We start from the raw sequence: 12025 nt of genomic DNA on the forward strand, positions 1-12025 counted from the left end.
GGAAACTTGACCTATTCTTAAGGATCAAGGATAACATCTTATTATGAGTTACAAATTTCCTTTTTTTAATCTATTATAGTTGACACACACAGGTTCCTGCCTGGAGGTATTGGTGATCCCCTGCTACTAGACACGGAGGCCTGTTAAGCGAAAGCTTCTTCTACTCCGTCCACAACCATTTGAACCATTTGAACGATATTGGATAGTGGTTACAACCTTGACCAGCAATTCAAATGGGTGCGCTGTATCAATTTTTACCTTGTTCTTGTCTCATCAGTTTCTCCCAGACGTGAGACGAAATCCTCAATATTATAACGTTTACTTTTCATAAAATATGTGGAACATTGATGTATCTATAAAATGATAAATATCTAAGAATCTGGGTCCAGACGATATTCATATACGCTTGTATACGTATTACGGCAGATGTAAAGTTTATGTACGAATTTTCCAAGTCTACGCGAAAAGATAAATATTTAACCGCATCTGGTGTTAGGTTGTAATGAAAAGCCGAATTATCGATAAGTAGACGTCAGTCCATGCCGAAAGCCTTCGTAAATTTGGATGTATGTTACTTTATTATTCTAAATTGTTTCAAAGGTCAACACATTTCCAGTTAGCTTTGGGGTTTCTCAAGGCCACCTAAATGCTTTGCTTCCACTTAAATGGTGAAAACTGCTCCTGGTTGTCATTTAGTGATAAAACCGTTGTAAAAATTTATCAGTTTTCAAGTTGACAGACAGGATAATTATGAACTCTGTTGTAACAAGATACATCCAAGCTTATTTTCCTCAACAAAGCAGCTAATTTTCGCTTGCGTGTATTTGTGTACTCATTGGCTCACATAGTTGGCACATAAACGTCTGAAAATCATTGCTAAGGTGGGTTAATTCGGGATACTGTCTATAGATCCTAGAAACTCGTACGGTACTCTAGTTTGGTCACTAAAATCACTTTCATTACCTTAATAGTCATATTCCAATAACTGACACTAAAAGTAATCATATGTTTGCTACTTAGAGTTAGTCTGACGAATCAACTGGACGAATCTTAGTTCCCAACTCTAGATCCTAACCCTAGTTCCTCATATCAATATATTACCCTCTTTTAGCCCTAGCACCTAGGTGAGCTGTCATTTTAGCGTCGTACGTAAATTACAGTCTCATCGTGTAAATGAGGCAACATATTGTTTCTTTGACTGAATAATATAGCAATGAATTATGGTTACCCGTCAATCTTGACAAACTGCACGTCATTTCCGGTTATTGGTTCTGTAAAATGTTCTACTCATTGACATGTATTAAGTGTTTTGAGTTAAAAAGTATCTTGTCTAATGTTTGTTAAAAATATACAACGTCTTCCTATTACTCAAGTATTTCTCTTCAATGTTGTTTTGTGGCCAACGTATATCCATGATTAAAAAACGAAACTGTCTCTCGATGATTGTTTATTGTAGCTGTTGTGCTTTTCAAGAATAAAAAAACACGATTTTCTTCATTTGTGTGAATGTTTTTTCTTTTGTTTGTAGTGTTCGCTAGCAAGAAACTATGATGGATTTTACTGGCATTTCTTAAAACATTGGGAACTTTAGCTTTTTCAATGAATTTATCATTAATTTTAATAACCTTCTTAACATGCTTGCTTACTCTTGGATTTTCGATGCCGTCTTATGAATATGTTTCTTCTGTTGTGGAAACAGGTAACTGAACACTTTTTGAAAATAATTTTCTCATGTTTTCTTGGTCAGGTGAGCTTAGCAGTCAATAGGTCCATTTTTAGCAACGTGGCTTTCTATTGATTGTTGCCCATATCATCAAGTATACAATTCCAAATATCCACTTGATAGCTTCGCTTAAGTGATATCAAGATTCATACTTTAAGTTCTCGCTTTTCGTGAATTTGTATGAGTTAATTTAGGACTCCAAAACAACTGTTATTTGAATCCTGGTCATATCATTACTAAAATAGTTTATCTGAAGATTACCAGTGGCATAGGATGGTACTTTAATGCCTCACTCATCTTTCTCACAATTCACCGTCTATCGCACTAATGATGAGGTGGAGCTTTATGTTTTAGTAAACAAACGTCTTATCTACTTCTAGTTATGGACAAGGCTTTTAATGATTGATGCGACAAAGTTTTCGGGTATCAAATGTTAATAGATAGATAAACGCGGTGATATTACACATGGCTGTTCACGAGACAGTGTTGTTGGTTTGATACTCCAAATGATTTGAAATCATAGATAATACCACTAGCCATATTACTAGCTTTTCTGGTGCAACAAAGTTCAAAGCACTAATATAAAAATTAACATGATAAATCCCTTGGGTTGTTGGATGAAATAAGTTCGTAGGCCACTTCTTGTTCAGTCAATGGAGACGTAACTACCAAAAGTAATTTGCAAACATTGCATCACTTACATAAAGTCAACATGATAAAAAAGTGATTTTCAGAGGCCAGTAAAGGTCACTTGAAAATGTCAGTATCAAGTCTACTTTCTATTAATCTTATTTTGCGTTCCCTCGAGTAGCTGTAGGTTTTATTGGAATAATACTTTAAGGATTTCGACCTTTCTAGTGTTAGCTTACCGTATCCTGAACAAATCCATATAATTCCCGCATCTATTGGCTTCAGTCATAAAAGTAATTGGCTATTTAGTATTGTTTATGCTAAATTTTCTCTCTTATATTTGCAATAAATTTAAATCGTTGAAAAATTCAAAGGCCTATCATAATAATATTCGCGTTGGCCACCTTGCTTAGAACTATTTTTTCATAGCGATACTTGTTGGAAAAGGCAATCGTGATCACTGAAAATAAAATGATGTAGTTCTTCAGTATTGGACTGTCTCCTAGATTTTTTGTTTATTCAGCGGCTTGATACACAACATCATTTCGGTGTTTATTTTTTCATTATTCTAGCTGCTTTTCATTTGTTTCTCAGATTTACACTTCTGTAGCTTAAAAGCTATCATAACAAGTTCGGTGCTGTAGAGTTGATGTGTTCGACTTCCAGTCATTGAGTCTCGGATATTTACAAAATAGGTGACGTCATATGCTCTCAGTATCATTCATTAACGTATATTTATTGTAAACATCTTACAATAATCTAAATTGATAAGTTTATGATGATTTATCAAACATTTTTGAAGTTTATTATCATCGAATGTAATCGTCTATCGAAGATGACTCAGCTTCTATGCAGTTGATGGTAAAGCTGAACTATAAGGGTTGGTTAATGATAAGCATGCGAATCACATCAGTCACGTGGCATATATAAAAACAGCATATCGTCTGCCTATAATAAAGTAGAAGATCTCACGAAATAACTATTATTCATTTATTACACTATGAATAATTTGACACAGAAAAATATCTTAATTTGTTTGTAGAATCAGATACTCCAGCCTAGGCTTAGGGCTAATATTTGGGCTTCATAATTAAAATCTGGAGTTGAGAATTTATGACTGCATTTAGGATTCGAGTTTAAGATTTAAGGATTGGTATTATGTTTTACGGCTAATCTACCTGTACCCTGAATCGTAACCCTAACCTTGAAACGTAAACCCGGCATCTTAATTCTAACTTTAGATACTGGACTCCACATTCCAGTTACTAAACTGTATATCTTAGTCTTAATTCTAATCTCAATTCTTAAACTCTACGTCTTAATTTTTCTGTCCAGCACCTAAATCCTGGTCTTGAACCAACATACTAAATTTGAATCTCAATCCTAACACTAAATTATCCACTCATACTTGCTGCATTCCAATTGGCTGAATGCGTTAGGGGTTTTTCCTGGTTATTCTAAGTCACTGGAGCTTACCCTTATAGTTTAGATTTACCCATTTAATACTGACATAAGTGACTACATATATAACATATTTACGTATTAGTATTATGGTTGAAAAACTTTTGTCATTACTTGGATCATGAGCACAACACAGTACTTAGAATTTTCTATACGAATATATTTTGGAACAAATTCGAGTCTTATTCACTTTTCTTATAATAAATAAATAGTGTATTTAATATATTCATTATTTTTACTTGTTCTAGAATTCATCATCAGTTATTATAAACATTCCTGTGCACAATCTCGTCATCGTTTTCTGAAATCCATACTCAATTCGTTCCCATTAAATTATTCCATAATGGAGAGATGGTATCCACCATCTAATGCGATAGAGAAAAAAAGTGATTTTGATGTAATCAAGGTAAAATGCCTAATTAATTATGTGAATTGATTTGCGTTTTGTAATTATGTTTAAGTTCCTCCCTACCCATGGAACAAACAGTATTGTAGGTCTACTTCAAGTGCTTTCATTTTCAAATCACACAATCAATCGAAATCATACCCTAACCGGTAGATAACTGTAACAGTTGATATTCTTACTCCTCATGAAGATCCCTCATTTTTATTCTGTAAAACATTTGAAAAAATCAAAAAAAGTTATTAAATGCATGCATCCTTTTTAATATTACGTGTTGATGAGGATCAGGAATTGATCCTTAAAAACTGTGTGAACATTTTTATTTTCCGACTACATAAAGCGGTAACTCAGTAGTTAAGGTTGTGAAATTTTAGTCAGTAAGCCTTAAGTTCGAACTCTACCTTGTCTACACTAATTTTGGTAACTGCATAGTATAACTAGTCTTACTTGATTCAAAGTATATTAATCTACAGTTGGTAAGCGAGTTTTCTGACTTAGTAGCCTCAATTAGTGTATAACAGGTAATAAATCACTTTACGTCATGAAGAATTGGGTATAAAAGTTATCTATTTTAATTTAACATCAATTTCATACAGTCCAACTTGACCCCTTACATAGATTGAAGTTTTTAGCTCTTTCAGTCAGTCAGTCAGCTACAACGTAGGACCAGGCATATATGTGCATCGGTCCAGGTTGCCATACCGCATCAGCACAACAAGATGAACACCGGATTCATAGCAGTGGTTAGGTCAAAGGTAGTAATATGTAAGAGAAAGATTGCATATAGAGATATAGTACAAGAAGAAAGAATTAGTTCGTAGAAAGAAAGATATGAAGCGATTTTAATCTCATAGTTTAAGGGAAGACAGGGAGTGTATACACCGACGCCATTGTGATCGATTCTGAGCCATGTCACCGACAGTCTCCAACCATTGGTTACGATAGTCACGCGGACCCCAACCAAGTAGTCTGCATCTACCAACATGGCTCAGACTAGAAGTTAGTGACTTCAAGCACTGATGCCACGTTTTGGTTTGGCCGCCCCTAACTTTCTTCCAACCATTTCCAATACCGGATAGCATTGCACGTCGTGGTAATCGGTGTTCAGGCATAGGTAACACGTGGCCCAACCATCTCAGTCGATGAAGATTCATAACCTCATCAACTGATTTACCATCATTCCCTAATACCCTGCGTCTAACCTCACTATTACTTACCCAGTGATCCCAGCAGACGCCAGCAATATTTCTAAGGCATCTGTGGTCAAAAACGAACAGCTTACGAGTGTCTTCTACTCTTAGTTGCCATGTTTCGCTGCCGTAAATTAAAACAGAACGGACTGCCGCGCAGTATACCCGACCTTTTATTGATAGACGGATATCTCGCCTTCGCCACAGGTGACGTAAGTTGGCAAAAGCCAAACGAGCTTTTCAAATCCGTGCTGAGATTTCGTCCGATACCAACCCATTAGGGCTGATCAGACTTCCAAGATAAGTGAAATTGTCAACGCGTTCGACTACTTCACTCCCTATCATTAGTTCAGGTGTTGACGCAGACCAGTTCTGAAGCAACAACTTGCATTTAGAGGGAGAGAAGCGCATTTCAAACATTCTGGCATTGTTACTTAGTGCTACCAAAAGACTCTGCATTTCATCAGCGTCTTCACCAAACAGGACTGTCATCTGCGTATTCTAAGTCGATAAGCGGACCTCCTGGATGGAGATCAATACCCGAGAACTCAGTCGACGAGAAAGTTATTTCCATCAGTAGATCTATGATGAAGTTAAACAAAAATGGAGAAAGTGAACAGCCTTGACGGACACCACTTGAGGTTGCAAAAGTAGATGACAGTTCGCCATAAGCTCTGACTCGACTAGTAGTGTTCGAGTAAAGAGCCTTTACAAGGTTTATGTACTTCCGAGGTACGCCTTTCAGTGACAGACACTGCCACAGAATCTCGCGGTCTGCGAAGTCAAATGCTGCTTTTAAGTCAAGAAAGACCACCATTGTCGGACGCCGATAAGTATGCCTGTATTCTAGAATCTGACGAATGGTGAATATGTGGTCGATGCAGCCACGACCAGGTCTGAAGCTAGCGTGATTCTCTTGTGTTTGCAGTTCACGAGTCTTACTTAGGCGTCTGATAATTATCGTGACTAGTATTTTAGATATTATATTAGTTAAACTAATCCCTCTATGGTTGTCACAGGATGATTTTGACCCTTTCTTATATATTGGGACGATAAGTGATTGCGACCAGTCAGATGGGATAACGTCTAACTCCCAGATTTTAGCTAAAATATTAGTCAACCTAATCGCTAAAATTGGACCACCATCCTTAAAGACCTCTGGAGCCAGTCCATCTGGACCAGCTGCCCTTCCTGGTTTCAGATTAACTATAGCCTTTTGAACTTCAGCAAGAGTTGGGGGACCTACTTCAATGTTCCATTCACACTGTCTGGGAATGGAGGGTAGTTGTAGAGTAGCTGAAGGCCAGCTGAACTGTTCTCTGAAATGTTCCGCCCATCGTTCCAAACGTCTGGACTGAGAGCAGATGAGAGTGTCGTCTTTTTCCGATATAATCTCACTTACACTTGACTTATTAATTCCAGTTTCTTTTATTAGTCTGTAAAGCTGTCTTGTGTTCCCTATAGCCGCCGGCTTTTCCATCTCTTTTGCTTTCATTGCCCACCACTGCTCACGGTCGTTTCTTAGACTTTTTCTTAACCTAGATCTGGTTTGTTGTCGCTCTTCATCATGTTCGGAACCTGATGGGACGAGTTTGCGAGAATCCATCAGTGTGATAGACTTTGAAGAAATCCACTGGTTCTTTGAAACTCTGTGGTTTAAATCACTGATAGATGTCACTGCTGTTTCCACAGCAGTTTGTATAGATTTCCAAGCAACAACTGGGTCAACCTCGTTTTCAGAACTACCTAATCGTGACCTCACTTGTTCCTGGAACCTACTTTTGGTTTCCTCGCCACTCAGTTCGGTTCAAATGGGTCTTTTTACTGTGGCTTTTTCGCGTCCAGTGAGGCGCAAGCAGATGCGTGCCCGTATTAGGGCGTGGTCGGAGTCCAAGCAGGTACTCCAGAATGAGCGACAATCTTCTACAGATCCTCTCCAACGATGACTGATGGCAATATGGTCTATTTGAGTCCATCGTTGGTTTGGTGTAGGGAATCTCCATGTTAGACGATGTCTCTCCTTATGCTTAAAATTTATGTTTGCTAAAAATAAGCGATTGTCTGAGCACAGTTGGAGCAGACGGTCACCATTATCTGTTCGCTGTGCCGGAATGCTAAAATATCCACCTAAATGCCTTTCTGTTTGGTTTAAGCTACCTATCTGAGCATTAAAGTCACCCCCTACGAGTACTATGTCTGAGCGTTTAGCTTTCTGAAGAAGTTCAGACAGCTTTCTGTAAAATTCATCTTTCACATCATCTGAGCTGCAGTCAGTGGGAGCGTAGGCAGAAACGACGAAAAGGCAACGACGTGTGTCCCTATCCTTTCGAGTTCTTACGGAGCCGTTTAGCCGAACAGCACATAGACGACTGTTGACGGGGATCCACTCTAGCAGTGTTTGTTCCGCCCTCATGCTTAGTGCTATGCCTACACCTGCCAGTCCACGAGAACTGGCCATCGGGTCACCAGATATACGTAGGGTGTATCTCGTTGGCTCTCCGTTTTTCCAAGGTAAGGTCAAGTGAATGACCACACTAGGATCCTGTATGCGTGTTTCGGAGACACAGCATACATCAATGGTACGAGATTCTAGGGTTTCAGCCAAGGAGCCCTGCTGACCAATTTGACATAGTGTGTGTACGTTGAAGGCTCCAATGTGTAGTTTGGAGCGAGGTTTCAGTAGACCTAGGACAGAGTTTTGAGCACTAGAATCGTTGGCTACGGTGACACTTGAGGAGGAAGCCGAAAGAGGAAGTTTAGAGTTGAAAGTCGATGTAGGACGAATAATAGGAATTGAAGAGGAAGTTGATTATGAATACAGTGGTCTTGAGTGCTGTTAGAGGTATGAGGGCGGTTATCACTTCCCGGTTGCCCACACCGTGGAAGGGTTCTTCTGGAGGTACCTGAAAAGGAAATTGGATTAGAGGTGGTCTTAGTGACCTGAGAGTGTGACAGCAATGCCCAAGAAACATCTGCTTGAGGTCGGTCACACACGACCTTTTTATGAGTAATCTTTGGGTTAATTCCGTACTTGTTGAGATCTTACCGCCGGAGATGGATATCCGTGGGATAAGGCGAAGTGTGTATTTATAAGGTCGACTTTTTCTAACCCCACCCCTCCTTGTGGTAAGGTAGCGTCGCTGTCATGCTGGTTGTCTGAAGGAAACACCTTACTGCTGTCATACCTCTGTACAGTCAGCAGTACGACTTCGCCTTCGGACCTTGGGTTTGTTGCTTTTAGTCTTACCGCTCTTCAACCGACCTGTCTGACATGGTAGGACCTTGAGGAGCGGTTGTTCCAGCCAGTATAGCTCGGTTGCTTCATCACGATAGGCAAGCCCGACCACCACGTCAAGGTAGCAACAACGGTCGGGATTTTAGCTCTTTGATTAATACTATACACAACCTTACTTAATTTTTTGTCATCTTGAGTTAAAATCATATGGTATTTGCTTAACGTCAGCTTCAGTGTACATTTTACTTTCTTTACTCTCTTAAATATCTACTTATCTCATTCTCCAGGTACTTGGATATGGTTCACAATCTAAGTGTGAGTGTTAATGATACTAGTCGGTTAGCCAAACTTAAGTATGTGGAGCGGAGCTCAAACTCAAGACTTAGTAGCTATAAGTTGGACGCCTTAACCACTAAGCCACCGCTAAATAAACAATCGTCTACTCATACACACGGTTTTTACTTCACATTAACTGCGAACGCTAGTGATGCCAATCGGTTGTGTAGAATAAATTAATGCGATATATTATCTTGATCCATCGAATAGTTGGATTATTGATTAGCATTGAAACTCAAACCCAACAACTTTCACTTCAAGTGGCAAAGTATTATTCACTTAATTACCGAGTTCAAAAAGCTGCTGACTTGTTCAACAAGTATAATGTTTTTGTCATTATTAGTAATAATGATACAATTCATACTATTAATTCTGGGTTTTACATGGATAAAGATAACATAACAAATGAATTCGTATTATTTTTCTACCGTCATTGTTCCTGCTTTATTTGAATTATCTAATAAAATGTCTGTCCAAATGGTGTTCACACTTAGTATAGTATAGGTTACACAAATTACCTTTATACTGTAAAGATCAATAAGTCTAACTAGCTCGTTATCATGCCATTCAGCATTTCTGCTGACGTTTAAAGCTCAATTTTTATATTCTAAATAATCTGAGATTATTTTATTAATTCTAGACATTAAATCTCAGTCGTATGAATGTATCCAATTTTATCCAATACTTATCTAATATCAGTCAAATAAAATCGGTTTCACCACAGAAACAAATAAATCGTGTTCTTCTAAACTATGACATAAATGATGAGGAATTTTCGCACAATTGTAAGTTAATGATATATATTTTTATTTGTGATTTGTTTGTTAACAGAATTGGATCATGAAATGTATGTAGAAGTTTACGATAGGTCCGGATCCCCCCATAGAACTGAAGGTAGTAAGAGTCCGCTCTCTTACTGTGATGATCTCAAATGAACATACGTTTCTAGCCTTCGCCAGGGAAGTCTTAATACCCTTACGCGAGGGGGGGGCATGTTTTTTATGAAAGGGGTAGGACGAGAAGCGAACGTCTGGCCCTTATACCGGATTAATGAATAATAAAACTTAAGGAAGTTGGAAAACACTGATTCTAAATCAGTAGTGTACATGATCTTCTGGAGCTTAAGGGGATGAATAATATATTAACCTATTTCGCTCATCGACTACCATGGGATGATTTATTTTGACGTTACTCTCCTGCTTCATGGACTTTAGCTCTATATTAAAGGCTCCGTGAATAAATGGGCCCCTAAGAATATCTCTTTATTTAGTTTGGACTTTCTAGCACTATCTAACTCTACACACAAATTTTATAATAATTATTACTATTGAAGGTTGATTAAGTGTTCGCTGTGTGACTTGAAGTTCTTGGGTTAGATATTTCTAGTGGATATCATTGATGTGCATTGTTGGTGTGTCGCATGCTTGTAGGACAAAACACTTATCTTGTGCTTCTTAATTTACATGGAATCAATCGTATTACAAATACTACTTACTGATTCAGGTCTTTTTTCAACAAACAGTTTAAGTGCAAAACTGTGACCGATCTTTATTGTGTGTGAGACAGTTATTTACCACAGAGAACTGGTGAAGGGTTGTGCAAGATCATGGATTAATTGAAGTTAGACTTTAGCTCTATTGGGTACTGTCTCATTGTTCTACAGGTTAAGTGTTCACGCTCTAAACCAAGGGCTCCGCGTTCGATTCTAACGTGCGGGTTCGTAGACGTACATTTCGGAAGAGTCCCATAATAAAACGAAATGACCACCCAGTGTTTTCAGGTTTTCACTGGGGGGTCTAGTTAAGATCAGTTTATGATTTAAATGGTTTCAAAAACATCGTATATGATAAGTTAATCAAAGGCAATCACTAAGAAAGTGAACTTATGAAAATGGTAACCCATCTTTTTGAATCATTGGTTTCTAAAAATGTGTTTACTGTTACATATACTCTCGTGAATTTGCTTTCCATACCTACTAGAAATGGTAACGCAGCTAATATGTATATACTATAAACAATTGATTGTTTACGCGATATTCCTCTTCCATTTTCAATCTACCAACCAAAACACTAGAAAGGTTAAATAATGTACTTTGTATTATTTAGTCTTAAAAAAACATAATTATTATACATTTATTAGAATAGTACGACGTACAATAAATAACAAGTCTCAAAATCGATACTGAGCTAGGTCATTTGTTGTATATTAAAACTTGGCTAACAGTTATGTCATTAATTAACATCACCGTAATTCATAAACGGTAAAAAAATGTATCAACAGTTCATGAGTTGGATAAAAGCCTACAAGAATAACAGTATTAAAAATACTTCAGTCACTGACAAATGGACTGAGCCATGTTGGTAGGTGTAGACTACCTGGTTGGGGACCGCGAGATGATAGCAACCGATGGTTAGAGACCGTGAGTGACATGGCTCAAAATCGTTTGCAATGGCGCAGGTGCATCCACTCTTTGTGTTCTCCCAAATTCTATACTTTTGAATTCTTCATTTCCCTTATTTTCTTTCCAAATTTATTTCACTGTATTATACTCCTCGTATAACATCTTCAAGCCCTAATGATTCCGATTACTGCTTATACTCTTACTACCTCTACCACTACGTAGTTTGAATCGACAACTGCATCTCTGTGCTAATGTGGTATGGTGACTCGAACTGATGTACGTCCGTACGAAGTTCTACGTTGTTACTGACTGACTTAAATGTTTCTACTTCGAAAGTATGACGTCATCAGATGAAACTTTTCGTAACTGTAAGTTTTCTGGCACTTCTTTGAGGGTACTTTTCAAAAATTCTAAAAGGAAACCATTCGTTATATGCTAACCAATTAGATGCTTTTATCGATCGCGTTGTAAATGTTGTGATATCAACGGGAACTAATATCTTATATTATATCTGGGGTCCGTGTGATCAGCCTGTTTATTCTGACGAGCAGTGGTATAATCTAATCTCTCTCTAGTCCAAATGTCGATTATTACACTTAAATTGCCCATGTAAGATCAATGACCTACTGCTAACCTATAATACAAT

General features: G+C 37.8%; 1 protein-coding gene across 1 annotated transcript in view; it reads left to right on the forward strand.

The window, feature by feature from the left end:
- The window catches only part of MBTPS1 (Membrane-bound transcription factor site-1 protease), a 48893-nt gene continuing 36868 nt past the window's right edge, over positions 1 to 12025 (forward strand). Inside the window, exons 1-4 of the mRNA XM_012945293.3 lie at positions 1 to 289; positions 1529 to 1699; positions 4063 to 4220; positions 9619 to 9763. Of these exons, the coding sequence (XP_012800747.2) occupies positions 1600 to 1699; positions 4063 to 4220; positions 9619 to 9763 (403 nt within the window). The 5' untranslated portion in view covers positions 1 to 289; positions 1529 to 1599. The remainder of the gene's footprint in view (positions 290 to 1528; positions 1700 to 4062; positions 4221 to 9618; positions 9764 to 12025) is intronic.

Source organism: Schistosoma haematobium, chromosome 5, assembly GCF_000699445.3.
Source record: "Schistosoma haematobium chromosome 5, whole genome shotgun sequence".
Taxonomy (NCBI): Eukaryota; Metazoa; Platyhelminthes; class Trematoda; order Strigeidida; family Schistosomatidae; genus Schistosoma; species Schistosoma haematobium.